General features: G+C 31.5%; 1 protein-coding gene and 1 pseudogene across 2 annotated transcripts in view; one reads left to right on the forward strand and one right to left on the reverse strand.

Annotated features, from left to right (window-relative positions):
* LOC143236584 (uncharacterized) overlaps positions 1-10,160 on the forward strand; it is a 41,653-nt pseudogene extending 31,493 nt beyond the window's left edge. The window contains exons 9-12 of the transcript XR_013019590.1: positions 909-1,097; positions 2,743-2,901; positions 6,888-7,261; positions 10,067-10,160. The product of XR_013019590.1 is annotated as an uncharacterized LOC143236584 (transcript). The remainder of the gene's footprint in view (positions 1-908; positions 1,098-2,742; positions 2,902-6,887; positions 7,262-10,066) is intronic.
* A 3,395-nt stretch (positions 10,161-13,555) lies between these two features.
* Positions 13,556-25,539, reverse strand: part of LOC143236585 (zinc transporter ZIP11-like) — a 34,152-nt gene continuing 22,168 nt past the window's right edge. Inside the window, exons 4-6 of the mRNA XM_076474880.1 lie at positions 24,124-24,264; positions 19,040-19,180; positions 13,556-13,650 (exon numbers count right to left, since the gene is read on the reverse strand). Of these exons, the coding sequence (XP_076330995.1) occupies positions 13,556-13,650; positions 19,040-19,180; positions 24,124-24,264 (377 nt within the window). The remainder of the gene's footprint in view (positions 13,651-19,039; positions 19,181-24,123; positions 24,265-25,539) is intronic.

Genomic DNA, 25,539 nt, shown 5'->3' on the forward strand with positions numbered 1-25,539 from the left:
AAGATCAAGTCATTTCCATACAAGTGAGGGCCTTCAGTCAATAAGGATGCTACTCCAACATGCCAGTATAGCCAGCTGCTGTTTGACACACCTGTATAACCTAAAGCTCCATTGTTCCATGGAAGGAGAAAGCAACCCAGATCATGATGGAACCTTCTCCACTGTGTCGTAGAAAATGTCTCTGGTGGGATATCCTTATTGTGCCAGTAACATTGGAAGCCGTCTGGACCATCCAGGTTAAATTTTTTTCTCATCAGATAATAAAACCTTCTTCCACTTTTCTACGTCCCATGTTTGGTGCTTCTCAGCAAAGTTTAACCGAGCTGTTTTGTGGTGTGGAAGGAGATGTGGCCTTTGAAGACGTTTTAAAGCCTTTCTCTTGTAGATGCTGTCTTATTGTTCCGTAGAGCTTGAACGGTTTGACGATCAGATGTTGTCTTGCCAGACAATCCGTCAAATTCTCCTGCTCATTGTTAATGAACTGCAGCCTGTTAACAATGCATTAAGACTATATTCTTCTTTCACTAAACTGTTTTTCAAATTATTAAACATAATCAGAGATTGTTGGAAACCTACTCTAAAATTTAATACACTTTAGTTTGTACAATCTGTACTTGTTATTTATTCATTTGCCATGAAGTTTTATCAAGGTATGTTTCAAACTGTGTTTTGTGTTGACCAGCTGCTTTCCTTCATTTATCCATGCTAAATAAAGGACGACTATTATAGATAGCCCATGAGTAACTTTGCATGAAATTCAAAAACAAATAAAGCTCTACTGAGAAATTTTGGTGACAAAACAAATGTTGCAATATTTTGTTTAAAGTTTAGTATGAAATCATTTTTATCTTCAAGGGAAATTTATTTTTAAATCTGAAAATATATGCCTATTGTAACTACTCTTTCAGGGAGGAATTCCAGAAATTCCAGGGTTGCCAAACCCTACCTTCTCACAAACAGTAGGAAGTATCACCACCCATCCTCATCATTGTAATTGGTGTCACAAACAGTATGCAAGCAAAGCTAAGCTTCTGCAACATCAAAGGAAGAAACATCTTGAAGTTTTAGCTCTTACTTATGCTACATCGAAGAATCAGGTTGGTTATGGTTGTTTACATTGTTATGCAGTAAGTAAATATTAGGGTTATAAAAAATTATCTTTATATATTGTAAACACAGCTGTCACCTTGTTTTTGTTAATAATAGACATGTAATGGTTAATGTGGTATATGTTTAAATTATACAAAACATTATTCTTCTGGGGAAAAGTAGATGATAATTTGTTGAAGTAATAAATTCTTTGAAATGTAATATATTTTATATTTCCTGAATCACCACTATTGTGTATTGTCTGTGTGATAAAACGAACTGTTGTAATCAATGCCTTATCTGGAAATGTGTGATGGTCCTGTTACATCTGTCCATTATGAGGGTTAACTCCTTAAACCAAAGTGGATGCTGCCAGCATCTGGCCAAAATATCAATTAACCTATCATAAATTTTAAACTGAAGGGTTTTTTTTTACCTCTATCTGTTATATATCAAAAAGTGCAACCCTATCTTGACAAGTGAGCAGATTTTAGGTGTCGAATGCACACCTGCTAACTGTTACACATCAGAAACACTGTAACCCTATCTGAACAAGTGAGCACATTTTAGGTGTCAAGTGCACACCCTCATATCTAATTTCAAAATTTAAATAAAAAGAATATTTTAATATTATTTTAATAGATGTTTAAAGGTGATATCAAGTGTTGCTATCCATTCCCCTTTCTCTAGTCAGCAGTTCAAAATTAATGACAGTGGCAGATAAAATTGGTAGCTTTTCTATAATAAATAAAGAGTAAGTAAGTTTGGTTTAAATATTTGATTACCTGGAGTGATTCTAGTTAGTTGAACATTTTCACAAAGTGCTGCTTCTTTGATTTAAAAAGTAAGATGAAACAGTCTGTGTCTGAGGTATGAACAACAATGTTTGATTTAAAATAAAAAAACATATTCTATCTTAGAAAAAATGTGCAGGGGACATGTTATATACATCTCCTGTGAAATTTAGGCTGAAGGTGACCCTCAATGTAATCTGAACTTTGATTAATTGATCTTTGGAGTAATTGAAACAGTAATGATCAGAGACACTGATTTCTTTTAATTCATTTAATCATAATTTAGACTAATTGAGTAGATTACATATTGCTAACCAATATAATTGCTAATTGTAATTAACTGATTTTGTAATAATGTTTACTAACAATAAAAACCTTGCCAAATTACACAAAAATACACTTAGTAAGTTTATAATTGTAGTAAACTTTAGGTTTAAAATAATCACATAAAGGAATATTTACATTTTCCTTACATAATCTTAACAATTATAACATTTTCTTTTCATGTAATTAAAGAAAATCTTTGGTTGAATATTGTTTCACTGCTTTGTTAGTCTCTATTTTCTGGTTTGTTTTTATTGTAAATAAAATTATGATTTTTGTTTGATAATATTAATATTATAATCTACAACTGGTGAATATCTGATAATGGAACATAATACATATTGTGGAAAATATAAACTATGATTTCCATTAAAATCAGTTTGTTATGAATTGAAACTGTTTCATTCTTAATTTCCACATTAGCACTTTACATGTATATATATCCAAAGTGGTTTTAGTTAATGACTTGGGTAGCAGCTATGCATTCATTGGGGTGTGATTAAACATAAGTCTAAATTTTCCTTTCATTTTTTAGCAAAATTTACCAACAGCATCGAATGATAAAGAAGCACCTCTTATGGGACATATTGTGATAACACAGGCCTTCCCAAGCAACATGACAACCAGTTTAACAGCAGATGGAGCTATTATAATTGATGCAACTAAGCGCAAGTCACAGTTTTCAGATAGAGAGGTCATAGCATTTTCTCATCAGTATTTACCATTGTTCTGATATGTGTGTATATATGCATGTTTGTATAACACTCACATGCTAAAATATTTTGTTGTGAAACACTGTTAATCCATCAAAGTATAATAAATGCAAAAGAAATTGCATTACATACAAATTACTAGTCATTTTTTTAAATATTATGTCAGAATTTGAAAATATTATTAATAGTAAACAACATTATATACAAACAAGCTTGTTTTTATTGTATAAATTTTCAATACCTGAGTATGCTGTACTCATTAAGTGATCTTAGGACTTGTGATAATCAGGTACAATAACAGAATAGTATAGGAGTATTTTAGCCTTAGAAGAATCTAATGTATCCATTAGCAGTATCTTTAAAAATTTTTTTTTAAAGAAAACTGAAACTGTGCCCCAATGTTAAGAAATTTTCAACAAAAAGCTTTATTAACTCTGTTACAATGGGTCACAGGTCAAAGGCCATGTCATTATGTTTGTTGTCTTGCTATCAAAACTTTATTGAACTACTATTTTATAAATTTATGTCATTACGTTTGGTATCAAATTGTACATTGTAATTCACATTTTATTGTTAAATTAGGTTGTCCAGAAATATATGTTGGAATTCTCACAATGACACTTAAAAGCTGAATATTGAGTAACTTATTGTTGATGTTGTTGTTTACAAGGTGTCTTAATTGTATGCTGTTTCAACTCTATTCAGAGTAAGTTTCGCAACCCTTAATGCAGCAAGGACAAGAAGGACTTTTGTCTGATTTTTCCTCTTTGACTTAAAACTTGTACAAAACTACTTGGAACATCAACCAGACATTGATCTGTTACTGAACACAGAGTTCAGCATTGGTTCCAAAGGTTTCGACATGGAAATGAAAGTCTTGAAGACCACGAAGGTCATGGAAGGAAACCATCCTTAGATGAAAACACGTTAAGGGAAGCAGATGAGACAGACCGACTCGCACAACAGTACTTAAGCTTGCAGAAAAGCTAGGCCCAAGCAAATCAGGCTTTGCCAACTACCTGAGTGCAATTGGAAAGATGAAAAAGCTGGATAAGTGGGTTCTAAATGTGCTGACTGAAGATCAACAAGATTGGTGTTATGAGAACTGTCAAGGATGATGGTCCAAAAATTGAACGAATTGGAAATTGATGCTCTGCCTCATTCACCTTATTCTCCAGTCCTTTTCCCTAAAGATTTTCATTTTTTCAAGAACTTTGACAACTTTCTGAGAAATAAATGCTTTCAAAACCAGGCAGCTGCAGAAGAAGCTTTCAGGGAGTTCACTGACCATAGAATCTCTGATTTCTACAACAGGGACATAAACAGCATTGTTACACGTTAGCAAAAGTGTGTTAAAGCAAATGGTGTTTACTTCAATTAAAGCATGTTTTTACAACACTGGTTTATACTTTTCCAAACTTTGCAGTTCAAAAATGACATTTATTTCTGGACAATCTAATACATCATTTAATTTCTTAATTTAAAAGTAAATATTAAAAGAACATATTAAGATAAAGATTTTACTAAGTGATGTGGCATGTTGAATGCAACACTGTTTTAAAATTAGATGTTTGTGATGTCAAAATACCAACTTCTATAATTTCATACAAATTAGGAACTGAGATTACTAATATTGAAAAGCATTTTGCTGAGATATGGCTTATGTTCTGAATTAAACACAGTGGGCCTGTTTACCTCTTCCATTTATTGAAATGGTCCTTCATATACACTAATTTCAATATATGACATGTGAATAACTAATTGACAGATTATAATATCTTCCTAGTGGTTTGTCTAGCTATTTTAATTATTCTTTTGATATAGGATTTCAAGCAGGTAGGTTGTATCATTAAACTGCTTAAAATTTCATATTTTGCTGAGATGTAAATACAGATTATTTACTAAGCTTGATAAATTATAGTGAAATTCTGTGGTATTGATATAGTAATTTATGATTTTTTTGGTTATTCAATTGTATAAGTATATAAAACGTAAGAAAACAATTTTGTTTCATGTCTTACACATGCAAAATTTTAAAAGGCAGCATCCTGAATTTAAAAGTCATAGTTAGAAGGGATAATTGTCTGCTTCACTTCTTTATTTTTGTTCTGTATTTTACAAACGTAAGTTTAATAACTTATTTATAAATAGTACTAATGTATATGCATATAAAATATATAATAATTGAAATGTTACTGCATATTATAAAATATTACCTGTCCACTAAAACACAGTAACAACAGGGTCACTCTGTAAAAGACTAAAGGTCAGTTTCATATTATTGGATAAGAGCTATTTAGTGTTAATATCTGTGTTCTTGAGTAGTTATTTGTAGTCATTCTCGAACAAAAAGCATAAATTATATTTATTTCCTAATTTTTATGGTGGTTGGTCAAATTAACAGACTCCTCATAAGAGAGCAAAAATAACAAACAAAATATAAAGTCTTACTGAAAATAAACATTTGAAATGTACTTAGGAGGTTTTAGAGAATAATAATAATATTTGAGAATTTTGGAATGAAGAATAGTTTATAAACATAACATGAAAATTACGCTGCACTCAGACTAGTGATGAAAAAGACTCATTACATTCACAAACAAATCTTTTGTAAAAATACTTATTAAAACCTGATTTTTTGTGTACAAAACACTTGCAATATTCACTAAAACTCTACTAAATTTTGTGAAGATACAAAAACATTGCATCAAAAGTTATAGTATAAATATTTAAAGTGTGCAAAAGTGTGTATTAACTCGTATATAATATAGAGACCATTGTGAAAGGGTTAAAAAAGGGCAGAAATTTGTGTGAAAGATGAATTTGTATGTTCACAGATATACATGCATAGAAATAAACATTTACATAATTAACCAACCAGTAATGCTAGCTAAACTTAAAAATCTCCTTTCAATGATATCTAGACCAAAACCTTTATTTAAAATCTACAATATTTTGTTATTCACCAAATATTCTGTAATATTTTATGTGTTTCTATGATTAACATGATCAACCAACTGATATAATGAGCAGTAAATAAGTTGTGCGCTTTAACTCTTTTCTTTTCCTGATGATGATGAGATAATTAGAAACCATATTTCTTTTGAACTGTTTGATGTAAAACGTTTTGTCTTCAAGTTGTTTATTCATAAAATATAATTGGTGGTTTTCAATTAAATGAATATCAAATCAAAAGTATCATTGTTTATATCACAAAAAGGAAAAAAAAAATGTTGTTAGTATAAACTATAAGTCTATGATGTTTTTGATGTACCATTTTAGATATTTAAGGGATAACTGATTTATCATGTCATAAAATACTTTGAGAAATCTAAAGAAGTATGCCACTGTGTGACTAAGTAGCATGTTTGTGAATTTAGGTAAAATCAGGTTTTGATATCCATGATAAACACAGCACAGATAACCAATTGTGTTAAGCTTTGTGGAACATTACTCAAAACACAACAATATTCTACCATAGTCTAAACTACTGTTTACCTGTGAATGTTGTAAACAAACTTAACACCAATAATAGTAAGAGGAAAACATTATCAGTGTTGTTTTATGTTTTGTTTCAAGTTGTTTCAACTTCTTATCAGTACTTGTTACCTTTAAATCATTGACAGAGACCATTTTTCTAAAATGTTTATGTACTGAATTGCTTAAGGATTTACAACTCTGGTTACAGGATCCTTAATAATATACACGTTACACAAACATCAAAATTGTCATAATTCCATAGATCACAGCTGGAGGTTCTGCTATGTATTTTAATGCAGAAAATGAATAATTTTATTTTATAACCTTTTGTTAATCATTTCATTTTTAGCAGGCTAAAATGTAGTAATACTGAGTATTGTACATTACTGGAGTGGATGATATAACAATTAATTTTAATTTAAGGATTAAGAATATATGTATGGAGAATGAATGAATAAGACATCAAAACAATATATTTTGATTTCAGGGGTCACCAACTACTGATACTCTACCCTCTGCAGACTTGTTAACCCAAGCTATGTCTGAACTCACTCAGTCATTAAACGACTATCGACCCACAAACTCGGAATATCTGGCTACTCGTATCTCTCAATCAAGTCCTACAGCTTTGATTATTCCTTCAAGTGGCCAGTCCTCCCAAGCAGCAGCACTTATCAGTTCAACAGAAGTCATAGCAGGACACACAGATGATAACACTTCAATAGTTACACCTATTACAACAGAAACCACATCTACTTTAGAAGAGCTTGGGACAGAACAGCCCCAGACTATTACAACAACAGTACTAGACCAGGTCCAGTTAGCACAACTCCTTGCCCAGTATCAGCAGCAACCTTTCAGGTTTGAGAATGCTACATTATTTACATTAGTAATTGTAGAGTGTACAGTATTTTCTGTTATTTTAATGCTTAAAAATTCCAGACAATTTACCTTTATTTTAACCTTTAAATTTACTAAAGTTAAACCATGTGTGGCCATTCTTTAAATTGTGTAAAAATATCATATACATATTTATTAATTGGGTTAACTTCACATCTTCTAGCAGAAACTCACAGAACAGTTGTGGTCAAATCAGTATGTTTATTGGAACAGTACCTTTTAATACAGGATTGCTTGAATAATATACAAAAGATTGTAATTGTAAACACTAAAATCTACAAGTCAACTTGTCTTAGGCATAACGTTAATTAAGCATTTATTAAATATAGACTGTATTTGATACACGTCAATTAACACTGTAACTTATGTATATTTTTTGCTTTAGTTTAGTTAGAGCTACACTACCTTTCTTACTGTTATGAATAAATAAAGTTAAAAAATTATTCTATAGCATAATTTTAGATCATTTTAAAAACTTTAATAAGCTTGTCATATGTTACTGTACAAGATGTCTACTAAAGTATATTTATTTCTGCTTTTTGTTTATATCCGTTGAAATGATGTGCATGTGCATTTTAATAATAAAATAATTGTGTTTTCAAGACAGACAAACACTAAGTGTTGTTACAGTAAACTAAAAGAACATTTAGAAAAGAACTGAAGGAACTGAAATTAAAGGTAGTAAACTTCTTTTTTTGCTCATTTTAATCACTGTTATTTATTGTAACATGATCATCTGTGAATTTATAATACCCTAATAATAACTTTTATGTTAAGACCAGAAACCTTTGACAGACTAGTATATGCATTAGCCTATTGTTGGATAATATTACTCTGCAGACCACTACTATATTTGTAGCATGATGGTTTAGGTTGATGAGTTATTACCAAGCCAGCTTTTACTTATGTAATGTTTTACAGTGTCACTTATTGCGTGTTGATGATGGAAGAGTTGAAACTTATATGTTCTTGTGGTCTTTTTCTAATAATGTATTGTTCTAATATGTGTATTATTTTAAAAGTAGAGTTTTGCATGTTATTCTTATGTGTGTTTTTATAACATATGGTTTGATACATTTGATAATTTCCTGGTAGCAGAGTAAAGATGGTACTTTGTCTGTGGATCAAGATAGGTTCAGATAACATCATTGTTTATGGCTAAATCAGAGATGCCCAACTTCTTGAACCCCAGCATCCATTTCATTATCTCGGGAAGGGGGGAACAGAACCTTGTTTTTTTCTAGATTTCAGTGAATTTGGGACCTGCAAAACTTCTTTGGGTAACTTCTTATTATTGTAGTCCTAAGAGAACATTAATTTAATTCATATTAAACTTTGTTCTTATTACTGTTTAATCAAGACACTTTCATACAATTCAATACAAACATATTTTACATTTTCTACCTTAATGGTACTGAATAAATCTAGTTTCTGTGAACAGGAATACAGCAATGTAATGTATGCTGCAGTATGTGTTGACCATTCCTTTCAAGTTTTACTAAATTCCTATTTGAAGTTTTCGAATAGTTGAACCAATATAACCTCTCTTGCAGTGAGGATGTGCTTTATGGTTTTGCAGTATTGATATTCAATGTCTATTTTTCATTGAAAAGTTAAACCATAGCAAACTATTTTTCATACATTGTATATTTTTTATTTTATAATATTGATAAAAATTGTATTAAATGATGTGAATTAGTTTTCTAGATAGAGAAAACATTTTCCACAAAAATTTTTGTTAAATTACATTTTTGCAATATTTTTGTATCTGTAAATTTATTTATTTGTTAGTCACTCTTTGCCTTGTTATTTGTATTCTGTTTTGGAAGGTAAACAATATTTCATTTATATGTATGTGCATTTTTTAATTGATTGTAATGTGTGCTTTTGAAATATTTTCAAAACATATTTTTTTATGCTCATTAATTTAGCAAGGTATCATAGTAACTATCTTACTGTTAACAGACAGGGTCAAATTTAGGCTTAGCAAAATTTTTCCTCGATTTCTCAATAATTTTTAACAATTTCCCTTTTCACCTGCCATGGACCACATTTGAAATCTGGTAGATTTAGTTATCTCTCTTGATTTGAAAACTCCTACTGCATATAGAAAATCTACCTATTCCAAAAGGAACCTGCTCTTTGTATCCAGTTATCTATACTTGATTATGTTCATGATTGTCAAAATCTCCAATGGTTATGACAAGAACGTTTTACTAAAATTGCATAAAACTACATAAACTAATTTCTTGTTCAAGACAAAAGTAAACAGAATTTTCTAAATTTTTTAGAGTTGTAATATGTGTTAAAAATAGCTTTTAAATGGTCCTTTTTATTCTCTTTCAAGCTGTTTTAAACATGGAAAAGCATTGATCAGTCATGTCAATTTACCCAAAATAATATATACAACTGTGTTTAAAAGAAAATCTATTGTAATATGAATCATTTCCAAGTTTTAAGTAAGAAGGTTTGTGTCAGAATATAGTAGTTTCTGCCACTAGTAATAATTTTTGTTTGAGGGATGCATTTTAAATTTAATATTGAAAAGAAATTTGCCAAATGTGACTGAAGGTTAAAGCATAAAATCTTCAAAAATTTAAATATTTTTAAGCAAAGTTACATCATGCATTTTAATATCAAAACATTATTAGATTTTCATTCTTTTCTTTACTGTTGTACAAGGTCTGGTATTTACTTTGAAATTATGTATGTGTGTGTGTGTATATATATGTTAATTTTTATTTTATTTTCTATGTGTGACTGTAGTATATTGGCAACATTACTTCGCAATCCTTCTACCCAGACATCAGTACCAACAGTCAATATTACCACTTCTCCAGTCACCACCTCGCCACTATAAACCTCAGCAGTTCTCGCATCTGGCCAGCCACCACTTCAACTTTCACAGAATATTCAGCTCATTGAACAGAACTACAATCATTGGAATGAGAAAACAAGAATGGAACACCTGAATGTTTGATAATGGACAGCTCGGTGTAGTTTTGTATGTCCTTTTTGTAAATAATGATTCCTACATGAGAAGGAAACACTAGTAATCTCGTCATGTGTTGAATCTAAGCTTTTGGTCTTTCCAATAATAATATTTTGTCAAGTGGGCATATCAATAGCCAAGTTAAAGTATTCTAGTGTGGAGGTGCATTTAGAGGGCCAGTCAGGTCTATTACCTGTGATATATGAAAGGAAGCTTTCTGAGAAAGCTACATAGTCAGAGGCATTACATATTAGTTCTTTCTCATTTTCAGAATGTTTTAAAATTTCCTTTTCACCAGATTATTTTCATTTGTTCTCTGCACTGCGAGAACAAAATAGTTTCTATGATATTAAACTTTGGTAACTGTTAGATTAGTGAAAAGAAATATTACAAGAATCTGATGTTATTATTTTTTCTCTGTTTATGTGTGTCTAGTTTGTGTACAGAAATAGTTTTTACTTTAGTTCCTCTTGTCCCAAAAATTAGAAGTAAGTTTTATGTATTTTGTCCTCTTTTTGGAAGAGAATCTTATTGTATTATAGTTCATGTTTGTTTTTCTTCTTTTGTAGATTAATGTATGTAATGAGGTATTCAACAGTATGCTGTACATTTAATGTTTCTGTAAATGATACTGTCAGACTTTCAATTCCTTTTTACATGTGAAACACTGAAGCCTTTAATAGTGGACCATTCTGAGAACTGTTTACAAAGAAAATTTATGTAAAGTTCAGGGCTTTTTGTACAGTATATATCAACACTCACAGCCCTATGTTTTCACCTATTTTATTCTGTCAGCTCCATTTGCACCTTTTTAATAATTCAGAAATAGATTTTCTTTTCTTCCCATCTGCAAATACATAAATTCAACCATGCTGAGTTGATAACACATTCCCTCATATTTTGTAAGAAGCATATTGAAATCAAAGAGTTGTATATATACATGTGTGTGTAAGAATGAAAGAGGCTTTAAAAGTAAATATTTCATGTATTTGTGAGGTTGGAGATTCTGTGTTTGTGAACCTTAAGGTTTGATTTGATCAGCCTAGTATCAAAGATCAAATAAATGTGTGCATAAATTTGCACCAGCTTGTATCATGCAATTTTGTCTCTAAAAACATGTTCAAAATAGAACTTCAGAATTAGTTTAGCATTAACTATATTTGTATATGAAGTTTTAAAATATACTGATAATGTTGCAGTTATTGAACATTTTACTTGTAGTTACTTTTTAAAATTCAAGTTCTTTCTTGAGAAAAACAGAATAATGTGTATGCAGGTTATTTTAATTAAGTAAAATTTGATGTGTATTCTGGATGGTCCAGGTATTTACCTTTCCTTGTACATCAACAGTATATTTATATTATACAGAATTTTGAGGAAGATGAAATATGTATGAATAATTTTGACAAAAGTGGAGATCTACATATTATTATAATCTTGCATCTTTACAGCCATGACATTCTAATTTTACAAAATACCTGTGTTATACACTTATATGTAGTAATTATGAAGCTCATAACTATGGACAATTTTGCACGTTCATGGTCAGTGAAGTGCCCCATCTGTAACTAAAACAAATTTTTCTGACCTTAGAATTTGATTGTTTTATAACATTCAGATAATCAACTGATATTGAGAAATGGAAATGTTATAATCCAGTTGTCTTAGCAGAAAGTAATTTAGTTGCGGTGTTGTTGTTTGCTGGTTATGTGTTGAATGATGAAAAAATATTCTTCAGTCCTTAGCATTCTTGCCTCACCAACCTGGTTTGAAGCTCATATGCTGTTGGAAATAAATTTAATTAGTATTTTCCCAGAATGCACTAGGGTTGGAATCACATCCTTAAATATAATGAAATGCTATTACTTTGCCTTGTTTTTTTTTTGTTTGTGTAATTTTCTGCTTTAAACTGAATGATCATTGGGTTGACAAAATTTATATGAAAAGTGATATTAAATAATAAGATAAAATTGTCCATGTAATAATTATGTTTATAAATTTAAGGAGATACATGTAATAATAATGTTTATAAATTTAAGGAGATACATGTAATAATAATGTTTATAAATTTAAGGAGATACATGTAATAATAATGTTTATAAATTTAAGGAGATACATGTAATAATACTGTTTATAAATTTAAGGAGATACATGTAATAATAATGTTTATAAATTTAAAGATATACATGTAATAATAATGTTTATAAATTTAAGGAGATACATGTAATAATAATGTTTATAAATTTAAGGAGATACATGTAATAATAATGTTTATAAATTTAAGGAGATACATGTAATAATAATGTTTCATAGTGGCATGAATGGGTAGTGAAAGAAAATATTACAAATCTATCTTCTGACAAGCTTATATCACCATCAGATACAAGTAATTTACATACACAGGAATTTATATATATAATATGGAATGTCCCCCAGTGGCACAGTGGTATGTCTGTGGATTCACACCGCTAAACACCAAGTTTGATACTCGTAGTTAGCAAAGAACAGATATAGCTCATTGTGTAGCTTTGTGCTTAATTCTAATCAAAGCAAACAAAAAAAAACAATATGAAATAAAGATGTCACATGACTGGAGACAGCTTACCAACTTAATAAAGCTATCTTGGTACCCTGGGATGTTAGTTTTGAGTGGGGTTATGTTGTTCAATTAAGACATCTTTCATTTATGAAATAACACACAACTAGCATCCTGGTTTCTACATCAGAAAAACTAGAAACCAGATCCATAGAATATAATAAAAAAAAAATCCTCCCATATTTACCACTACTGCAACACAACAACTCACAGAATATGTAAAAAAAAACAACTGATTTAAACTAATAACAAAACATCAACAGATGCAGAATAAAAAGAAGCAACATTACTGAACAACACTCTAGGATACCAAGCAGTTAAGCACTCTCCATACATGTGACCTCTTTACTTTATACTCTATACATACTCCTGTGTACATGTAAACCAACTGTACCTTATAATGAAGTTTATCCAAACACAGTTAATCTGTAATAAAACTTCTTTCACAACCCAATCGAGCCATTTCCACATTTTATTTTCTGAAGATGTGTTCCTTTTATTAAATTTTAATGCATGTAATAATAATGGAAGACATCTTTAAATACTATCCTACACACCATTTACCAGTTTAACAACAAATCAGACAAAAAACAACAACTTTAGACACATTAAATTATCAATTCTAAACTCTGTATAAAATTAATATTATTCATTTCTTTATAAACATTCAAATTACAAAAACAATGTGTGCAAACCTTGCATTCTCAAATGTAGCAAATTTGGTCTTATTAACAGCTCCAAAGCCTACACCAACTGCAAGACCTTCTGGATAAAATGAAAAATACATAGCTAAACTTTAGTTATAATTTATATATATGTTCCTAAAACATAAAATATATTAAATACACAAATATGTATGCAGAGATATCTAAAAAATACACAAATGTTTTGTTATTATTCAATTTCTTGAATACATCACATGACTTGTAAGTTAGTAGTCCTCTATCATTTTAACCTACGTTTTGACTGTAGTTTATTTCTCTAATTCTAACTAACATAAAATGTTGCAATAAAAACACCAGTTGATGATAAATATTTTTAACAGAGATAACCTACAGATGTGTAACTTGTACAGAACAACAGATTCTGTAACAGAGATAACCTACAGATGTGTAACTTGTACAGAACAACAGATTCTGTAACAGAAATAAGCTACAGATGTATAACTTGTACAGAACAACAGATTCTGTAACAGAGATAATCTACAGATGTATAACTTGTACAGAACAACAGATTCTGTAACAGAGATAACCTACAGATGTGTAACTTGTACAGAACAACAGATTCTGTAACAGAAATAAGCTACAGATGTATAACTTGTACAGAACAACAGATTCTGTAACAGAGATAATCTACAGATGTATAACTTGTACAGAACAACAGATTCTGTAACAGAGATAACCTACAGATGTGTAACTTGTACAGAACAACAGATTCTGTAACAGAGATAAGCTACAGATGTATAACTTGTACAGAACAACAGATTCTGTAACAGAGATAATCTACAGATGTATAACTTGTACAGAACAACAGATTCTGTAACAGAGATAACCTACAGATGTGTAACTTGTACAGAACAACAGATTCTGTAACAGAGATAATACAGATGTATAACTTGTACAGAACAACAGATTCTGTAACAGAGATAATCTACAGATGTATAACTTGTACAGAACAACAGATTCTGTAACAGAGATAAGCTACAGATGTATAACTTGTACAGAACAACATATTCTGTAACAGAGATAAGCTACAGATGTATAACTTGTACAGAACAACAGATTCTGTAACAGAGATAATCTACAGATGTATAACTTGTACAGAACAACATATTCTGTAACAGAGATAAGCTACAGATGTATAACTTGTACAGAACAACAGATTCTGTTACCTGATTTTTTAAACTTTTAATGCGCAGAAGTTCTTAGTTTGATATTCTAACTACAAAATATTATAAATCTTTCAGCAACGGAAAACACATTGAAATGTGTAATTGCACAATGACAAGAAAAATACTACTTAAACACAAAACAGTATTTAAAATAGATTAAATTAAAATAAACAAACTGTTTTCACTGCTACTTGATGTAATGACTCATGAAATGGATATACTAAGACATAACATTTTCACAAGAAATTTAAGACACAGTATGATGGTCAGTATGAAAAGTTGTTAAACCAACAAAAGATATATCATAAGACTAAGTTTCTGTGCATTTTATGCAGAAGAACAGTTTATACTTGAAGTAGTAAGATCAGAGAGTATGTTCAATATTGAAATATTTACTTGAATTGTAAATTATACATTTTAAGTTGTTGTTGTTGTTGTTTTTGAATTTCGCACAAAGCTACTCGAGGGCTATCTGTGCTAGTAGTCCTTAATTTAGCAGTGTAAGACGAGAGAAGGCAGCTAGTCATCACCACCCACCGCCAACTCTTGAGCTACTCTTTTACCAATGAATAATGGGATTGACCTTCACATTATAACGCCCCACGGCTGAAAGTGCGAGCATGTTTGGTGCGACGGGATGCTAACCCGACCCTCAGATTACGAGTCACATGCCTTAATGCTTTGGTCATGCTGGGCCTATACATTTTAAGTATAACTAGATATTATTCTAATATTAGAATGTATGATTAAACACTGCAACAGCAGTATAACAACTAACACATTCTTGGCTTAAAAGGGCCTACATTACATATCATATGACTATTGTTTCAAAACATAAAACTTCAAAAGAAATACATGAATCTAACAGTAAATGCTGTAACCCATATCCAAGTTGTGACTTTTTACAAATATTTCTTTTATTCGCAATTTGTTTTAGAACAAAGTATTAAGAATCAATAAGCAACTAAACATAAACACTGCAAAATATATACTAAATCTTGTTTGTACATGTATAATGCTGATTTTGAATACCAAATGAAATATTTCACCCAAGTTTGTTTTTATGTTCAAAAATATATGTTTACACTAGAGAAATTTCAATTTTGAAGAAACCTGTTTTTTTTTAAGTTTCACTGTAAGAAGAATTATTGTAATATTAAATAGTAATAATTCTGAAACTAAATTTTAAAACAAACAGCAGTCTGAAAATAAAACATGACTGACTAATGAAGAGATGTGTTTAAAACCAATAGCTAACTGAAAACAAAACACAACCAATGATGAGGCATTTCATAATACAAACAGCAGTCTCTAAACAAAACATGACTAAGGATGAGGTGTGTTGTGTTTTAAAACAAATAGGAGTCTGAAAACAAAACATGACTAATGGTGAGGTGTGTTGTGTTTTAAAACAAATAGGAGTCCATAAAAAAAACATGACTAATGATGAGATGCATTTTAAAACAGAGTAGTATGAGAACAAAATGTAACTAATGATGAGATGTGTTTTAATCAAATAGCAGTATGAGAACAAAACATGACTAGTGATGAGATGTGTTTTAAAACAAATAGCAGTATGAGAATAAAATGTGACTAGTGATGAGATGTGTTTTAATCAAATAGCAGTATGAGAACAAAACATGACTAGTGATGAGATGTGTTTTAAAACAAATAGCAGTATGAGAATAAAATGTAACTAGTGATGAGATGTGTTTTAATCAAATAGCAGTATGAGAATAAAATGTGACTAGTGATGAGATGTGTTTTAAAACAAAAAGCAGTATGAGAATAAAATAGTAGGACTACTGATGAGATGTGTTTTAAAAAACAAATAGAAGTATGAGAATAAAATGTCACTAGTGATGAGATGTGTTTTAAAACAAATAGCAGTATGAAGAATAAAAATGTCAAACTAGTGATGAGAGATGTGTTTTAAAACAAATAGCAGTATGAGAATAAATGTGACTAGTGATGAGATGTGTTTTTAAAACAAATAGCAGTATGAGAATAAAATGTAACTAGTGATAAGATGTGTTTTAAGACAAATAGCAGTATAAGAATAAAATGTAACTAGTGATGAGATGTGTTTTAATCAAATAGCAGTATGAGAATAAAATGTGACTAGTGATGAGATGTGTTTTAAAACAAAAAGCAGTATGAGAATAAAATAGGGACTACTGATGAGATGTGTTTTAAAACAAATAGCAGTATGAGAATAAAATGTGACTAGTGATGAGATGTGTTTTAAAACAAATAGCAGTATGAGAATAAAATGTGACTAGTGATGATGTGTTTTTAAAACAAATAGCAGTATGAGAATAAAATGTGACTAGTGATGAGATGTGTTTTAAAACAAATAGCAGTATGAGAATAAAATGTGACTAGTGATGAGATGTGTTTTAAAACAAATAGCAGTATGAGAATAAAATGTGACTAGTGATGAGATGTGTTTTAAAACAAATAGCAGTATGAGAATAAAATGTGACTAGTGATGAGATGTGTTTTTAAAACAAATAGCAGTATGAGAAGAAAATGTGACTAGTGATGAGATGTGTTTTAAAACAAATAGCAGTATAAGAATAAAATGTGACTAGTGATGAGATGTGTTTTAAAACAAATAAGAGTCTGAAAACAAATAGCTATTTATTTTAATACCTATGAGTGTTTCAATTTGATGAATGTGACATATTGTAGGACAGGGGTTCCCAACCGGTGGGTCGCGACCCCTCAGGGGGTCATGAAGCCTTGGCAGGGGAGTCGCATAGCCTTGTTAGAAGTAGCTTGGGATAACATTAATTTTATTTCATCAATTACATTTTCAAGTCGCGAGTGCCAAAAGGTTGGGAACCCCTGTTGTAGGATGTGTATTGCCTAATAGGATGTCCTGCCTATTCTCTAAATTTGTAGAAGATTCTTTAGAGTAAGATCAACAATATTTGTTTTACAAATATATTAGCATGTTTATGAACATTGTTGAATGTTCAAGAATCTCACCTTAAACTATATAAAGTAACATGCCAAGAGACAGATTATTACTGGTCAGCTACAGTCAGTATACTAGAAGCCTTGGAAACTATAATTGTGATTAACACTTATTAAACAGAAAACTACAGAATCTGACCAGAAACTTTTATAGATTGTGAACATTATAAACCATTTAACTTTGGTAAATAAACTTTGAACATTAGTGATTATAAGATACTTGCAGAATAAGAAATGTTTTAGTTTTAATTGTTTGAGTCTTTACAAAACAACTGAAGAACATATTACATGTATTAAATGCTACAAACAACTTAAGAAAAATGCTAATTAACTAAATATGGACACAAAGATGGTCAAACCAATGAGATTATCAAATATAGTTAGGAAGAAGGCAATGTAGTTTATATAGTTTAATTAGATGAACAGTTTAAATTCTAATATGAGGAAGAAGCTAGGGAAAGCAAAAGGAACTTCATGATATCAGAAACCACTGTGAAATAAAATAACAGTGTGTTCAAAATTGGAAGTAACAAGTGTAAGAATATATGTAAAAAGTAAATACAACTCAGAAGTTGAAGCTCAGAGTTGAAGTTGAGCATATGCAATGAATAATATAATAATCCTGTTATAGGTAAATCCATTCAGTATGAGTTAGGTTATCAGAGATCTATAAACTACCATTCAGAAGCGAACATCACGCAAAAGTTATGGTAATAAACTGGGTAATTACAACTCTGCAGAAAGTTTATTACCATAACTTTAGCACGTGATGTTCCGCTTTTGATTGGTAGTTTATAGATCCTCTGATAACAAAAAAAAAACTGCATACTGAATGGATTTACTCTGACATAACAGGATTATATTTTATTATTCATTTGCTGAAATATGCATAGGTATTAATTTCTCAATGTATCAATAATGTTCTCAATTAATTAGAACAACATAAAGTACAAAAATGTCCAATTTTTTAACTAGGTTTAGATTAATCAATAACTTACTAGATATTGTTCAGATGTTAATATTTTATGAGAACTCATTATTGAACAAACCATTGTTGAGGGAAGTGATTTTGATGTAGATATATATTTTAATATGTTAAATTAAATGTATTGTGATGTGTTACTTAGTCTTCAATTAATTTCTTTATTATGAACATCTTGAACTGACTCCCAACTTTCATATTAATTTGAACTGTAAACATTACAGGAAGTGGAATAGGTTATTTAACACCAAACAAATACCATACATAAAAGTTTTGTAACAGAAAAAAATTTTTACCAGGAATGTTATGAACAGTGATAGCCACAAGTAACAGGAATATCCTTTTCCAACTTCTTTCCAATTCTTTTTTTTGACATTCTGTATTTCTTTCTTGCAGGGTCCTGTGCTTCCTATTATTTAGTCCATCATGTTTCCTCACTTAAAAGTAGATAGAATGTAAAAACAATTTCAAAGCTACCATAAAAGTGACATACCAAATTCTTTGAAATTTATTATTTCAAGTTTTTGTTACATTTTTATCTTGTTTATATGATGTGCTTTTTTAGAAGTTAATAAATCTTTATATTTTCTTAACTTCTGATTTATAACTGTTGCATGTCCTAATAATGAATTCTTGATATGTTAATCCAACATTAAAATGTACAAACTATTACACGAGCTCCTTACTGGGATGAATATCTGAATTACTTTTTATATGTTTGAAAACAATTGTTAAGTTTCAAAGTTATTTTATAAAAGTAAAGCATTACATAATTTATTTGAGGCTCAGATAATAGTACTGAGAGTTAATAAACTTTATAAGAAGACGTGCTGGATAAATTTGTAGAGCTGTTTTATAAAAGTAACTTAGTACATAATTTATTTGTAGAGCTGTTTTATAAAAGTAACTTAGTACATAATTTATTTGTAGAGCTGTTTTATAAAAGTAACTTAGTACATAATTTATTTGTAGAGCTGTTTTATAAAAGTAACTTAGTTGCAGTTTATATATAATACTGCTGAGAGTAAACTACACTTTAGAAGAACAATGATTTAGGAGTTGTGTTATCCTTGGAATTACTTCCGAAGTAGTGTCGATTTGATGGTTATGAAACTTTATTCTATACCACAATTTTCCTTACAAGAGATTTTCACAAGATTTGGGAAAATTTAATCTTAGACTACAATTCTATAGATATATTCTACAGATCTTTTGTTCTTCTTCAACTTGAAGATGTAAAACAGTCCTTATCAGGTATGTAATGGAATTGAATTCAGTTTCTTCGGTCCTCTGTCATGAATATCGTGAAGCAAGGATGGAAGTTTGAGACACCTTTAACTTTATCCACAATAAATTACGTGCACAGCCAAGGCTCAACACTAACTTTTTTGACAACTTGTCCTGAGGGTAACCTTTGTGAAATATTCGCTTGCCTGCACTTAGGAGCCACTGTCCCAAATAAAAACTGCAACAGACTGACAACAGACAGATATACCATTTCAGTAACTGACTTCAATAATAAAACACAAGTGTAACATAATAAGCATTATAATATCTGTAAATCTGAACACTTCAAAATACAACAATACTCAATAAAAACATCGAAACTTTCAGTAGTTACTCCACATACAATGATTATAAGCATCTTCATCAACAGGTAAGTGAGCATGTTAATTATCCTGGTAGACTACAAGTAGTCTAAAAGTGGAATAGTACTTCATAATACCTGTAAACAGTTGCTCTGATAAGTACACTGGTAAGCAGTAGGTAGACTAGACTTAGTCATCAAGGTAATCAGACCTCCTGGTATGAAGAGATTGAGCCCACCAGTACTCCACTGCTCTCCTGGAGTTAAACTCAGCCAATGTTGGACCATCTATTTCTATCCTCATAAGTATGAATAGCATGACTGGATCCAGACTGGTTCTCCAGTCATGCTCGATTTTCTTCAGTAATGGAAAATCCCTCTTCTAAACATGCTGTATTCATTGGCAGTGTGAGAATGATTTCTGCCAAAAGACAAATTAGAGAATCTGTTGAAGAATTGAAGAAAAATCCAATTTCAGAAGTGATAAAAGTCCATGCCTCGAACATCGTCTCACCGCCAAGAGAATGCCTTTAGGTGAAGACACTCTGTAATGCTGCAGCCTTATCATAGTCTACAACCTGAAGAGGTTGTTCAATATGAGCTGTCAGTGTTAATTTGATCTACCCCAAACACAGCAAGAGGTTCTTACGGTTCATAGAAAGGCCAGTCTCTTGGATCAAGCACCATGGCAACCTGCATTAGTTCCTTCTCCAGAAAAGGTCTAAATCTTTTCTGAGTATGATCTATGACTCTCTGCAATATGTTCTTTCACATTTTCAAACTGTTGAAGATCCTGCTCATGTTTGGTTAGCTCAATCTCTTGCCACTGATTGCCTTCACCAACATCTTGGATAAAGTGTCTTAGATTTTCTCCATTCATATGTTTGAAGCCCTCTCTTCAAACAAGACAGGATAAATTTGTGCTTTACCTTTGGCAAGCACAAAGGTATTCAGTGCATCAAGTGAGCCAGTTAGAGTAACCTGGTCACATTGGAAGCTTAAGCTCAGTAGTGAGGATTCATGCAAGATATTAAGCAGGAAATGCATATGCAGCAGAGTCTTGTATTTTTTCAAATCCTGTTGGTTTTGTTCTATCTCTCCCAACCATTGTAGCACTAGCATCTTTTGACTAAGCTGTATGGTCTAAATACATATATACAAAGTTGAAATTTCTTTTCATCAGAACTTCAAGTGCTCTATAGAGATGAGGAGCCATCTTGTCTTTAGGATGTTCACAGGTTTTAATGTTTTTTCTTCTAGAGCATCACTGACACTTTTTAGTTCCCTGCTTGTTTTGGCACTGAAATGATACTGTTTGTAAAGTACTAACAGAAGATCTTTTATGTCCGATAAAAACTTTTGTTCCTTCATTTATAGCATCCAACAGTCCCCTTTCAAATAGGTGGGCCACATACCATACCCCAACTAACCATGGCATTCCATCTCTAGTAAGAAGTGTGATTAGTCCATTTTCTGCTCCAGTATTGACAGAAGCACCATCAGTACCTATCCTGGTTGTCTTTCTTTACCAGTTCTCCACACCAACTGTCTCAAATGTTTTTTTTCAACTGCTGTTTTAATCCTGTGACAGTATCACTGGGTGGGGCTTGCAAGTCCAAAAATTTTGTAACATTTGCTCCCTCAACAAATCTCCTCTTCAATTACTCCAGAGTCTGTAGATCCATCCGATATGAAGTAAAACACTGCAGCATTGTTAAGGTCTGTACACAGATCTTTCATTATGATGTCATTAATACATTTGATAAAGTTCCTCGATGATTTGTAATTTATGTACATGCTTCCTTGCTACACTCCATTTATTTTCCATAACTTACATAAAGGCATAAAATGAGAAAACGGATGTTCTGTTACTACTGAGTAATAGGTGGCAGTGAAAAGTTTTTCCAGTTTCTCAAGCTGATGAGCATGTAAATTTCTCATGCATAAATCCATTGGCTGAACCTGTGGGTTAGCTTCAGCATTGGCAGCTTGAGCACACATAGTATGCCTTCCACTTATTTCCTGGGCTTTGATCAATTATAGACGAAGGTTACTGGTACCTTTTACAAAGACACTATTTCCCTGGCATATGTTTTTGTGGCTTTCACATGCCTTGCAAAACATTTCATTAGTTTCTTGATCAAACCAAGGGAATGCTTTTTCCCATTTTGGCAGGTAACTTCAAGATTGCTTCTCCAAGTCATACTTTTTATTGTGTTCTGCCAAAGGCATTGAGTTACCCACCTGACTGCTTGATCTTGCTGCCTCAGGAATGGTCTCACTATAGCCACTGACACTAGTGGTGGTGCCTGCTTTTCTCTCAACTTTTTCATCCTTCTCAGTCCTAACATCTTCACTACAGACTTCCTTTCACTTTGTACAACTATTGTCTTTACTAATATCACTTTCTGCATTCAATTCTAAACTCTCATCATGAGATTTCCTTCACTTTTCGATATATTTCAACAAAGCCATATTCTTTGGTAAAACCACACATTAACTGCAGACAACAAGATGCATGGAGTTATTGGGCATTGTAAATTATATGGAGACAACCAGATATTGGAGAGAGGGTGTCTGTTCACAAAAATTGCTGGCCCTGAAACCCCGTGACACAGAAACTACTGAACAAGGCTGTTCAATTTAGTTTACACATGGACCTTGTAATTTATATGTTACAACATGTGTCACAGGTGCAGCAGGGAGAGGATGTCTGATGAGAGAAATCGTGGCTTGTTTGCCCAACTTTCAGTTTCATTACAGACTGTTATCACCCATTATCGGAAAAAACATCCATTAAAAATGACCAATAAAACAATTATTTATACACAAAATATCACTTGTCCGATCAGGAAATAGGCATAGCAAGGACTGTTGCCCGCAGGTAACATTTACATGCCCCTGGACGTTGGGCAGTTGTTAATTTCAAGCCCTGACAGTTTTGTCAAAATGAATTTTAGCAGCACTGTATTCTTCTGTAACAACAATCAATAATTTGACGATAAAATTAAAGCTGATGCTTTCCAAAACACTCTACTCTGAAAACGTTTCTGACTATTGAGAGTTCCCCTTCTAAAAGTGCTACATCCCTTGGTCTGCACTGTTTGACAGTTTTACAATATATTACATGTACTGAAAATGGTTGTCTTCAGCTGTAAGTCTACTCCATGACAATGGTTGATAATTTACAGTGAACCAAGACTATAGTGATATGCTACAACATTATTATACAACTTATTATAAAGTGCAACTAACCCTCTGGAATAAACATATTAATTTCAAACTGGCAAGAATCAGTATCAGATTGGATATTCAAGTAGCACTTCATTGAAATACAGACATTTTGTTATACATACTACACGTGAAACAAAACGATGAATGTTTTCATTCTATTCAGAGAGGGATACCTAGGTGTACAGATGAGTGTTACAAAATACCACAGTGTATCTTATTACATAGTACAAGTGATTCACAGTATGTAGCCTTCAATATAATACATAACTGACCAAAATAAATGACAGTCCTACATGTAATCAATAGTATGTAACCTTTGACTGCAATTATAAGATTAACCTGCTCTGACAGGTTCTCTGCATATAACTAATGCTGTGTAACTACTACTGTATTGAATCAACATAATTACTCAACTTACCAAAGTATACTATTTTAATGTGCTATCTTACACAGTTTTACCTTACATGCTAAGTTGGTTATTTATGTTTATTTTTTAACAGTTTTTAACCAAATTAAACAATGTTCTGTGGTACTTTTCTTGAAGGAAATAATACTGACCTCTTTCTACTGGTGCAGATGATGACTTGATTTTATACAAATTACCTTTACAACCACTAGAAACTGGAGCTGCTGGATAAGGAGCTTTTTTTAAGTTTACTCCCGAATGCAGGGCAAGAGTAATACCTGGAGAGTGAATTCTGTAAATACAATCAATACAACAGTGATGAGTCCGAGAAAATAGAGACTACTTGTTTTATAACAATATAAACAAATACATACACAAATCTAATCCACTAATTTACTATTACTATAGATGCATTTCATATTTAACAATATGCTTGTACAAGCCTAAACTCTCCAATACAATATTCAATTTCAAATAGAAAAAAATGTGACTCAAACTTTTGATTACACATAAAAAAAAACTATTCCTATTGATTACTTCCTTCTACATGCAAAATAAACTGTCATGCAGACCACAAGCCTTTGTCCCTCCTCTACAAATTGATTGATTCCAATGCATTTCTCATACAAATTATCATACGCCAACCCCACCAACATGACACCCTAATACAATACTATCAAACCATCACTTCGAGTTTTGGAAAAAGATGGAAGTACTGTTTTTCAGTGAAGAAGAAGGGTGGGAAGTGTTAGATAAGTATCTATCATAAATATATTTATAACTTCTACGGTATGTTACCTCAACTCACATAAACCTTTAGAATTCCCCCACTGAATAGGTAAAGGGACTAGTGAAAGGGAGAGAAAGAAGAATCGTTCAAGTGTCTGAAGGACACTCACTAAGATGAGACAGTTAGATCAAAAAAGATCTGATGTGGGGATCATACTGGTGGCAAGTCAAAACTCAGACACCAGGAATCAACAATCATGTAGGGGTGGAAAGATGATCATACTGGTGGCAAGTCAAAACTCAGACACCAGGAATCAACATTCATGTGGGGTAGAAAGAGGATCATACTGGTGGCAAGTCAAATACAAGTCAAAACTCAGACATCAGGAATCAACATTTATGTGGGGGTGGAAAGAGGATGATACTGGTGGCAAGTCAAAACTCAGACACCAGGAATCAACATTCATGTGGGGGTAGAAAGAGGATCATACTGGTGGCAAGTCAAATACAAGTCAAAACTCAGACACCAGGAATCAACATTCATGTGGGGGTAGAAAGAAGATCACACTGGTGGCAAGTCAAATACAAGTCAAAACTCAGACACCAGGAATCAACATTCATGTGGGGGTGGAAATGTGATCGTATTGGTGGCAAATCAAGTACAATGCAAAATCCAGCAACCTGGCAGGGTAGGAAAGAGGATAATACCATCTTCATCTCAAGTTCACAAGACCAAAGAAAATACACAACTCTCTGACTCATGAATGGGGCACATATGAATACGACAGTTTGGTAGACTGAACCAGGAACTCAACATCTGGTATTGCTATATAATGTAA

This window comes from Tachypleus tridentatus, chromosome 13 (assembly GCF_004210375.1).
Source record: "Tachypleus tridentatus isolate NWPU-2018 chromosome 13, ASM421037v1, whole genome shotgun sequence".
In the NCBI taxonomy this organism is placed as follows: Eukaryota; Metazoa; Arthropoda; class Merostomata; order Xiphosura; family Limulidae; genus Tachypleus; species Tachypleus tridentatus.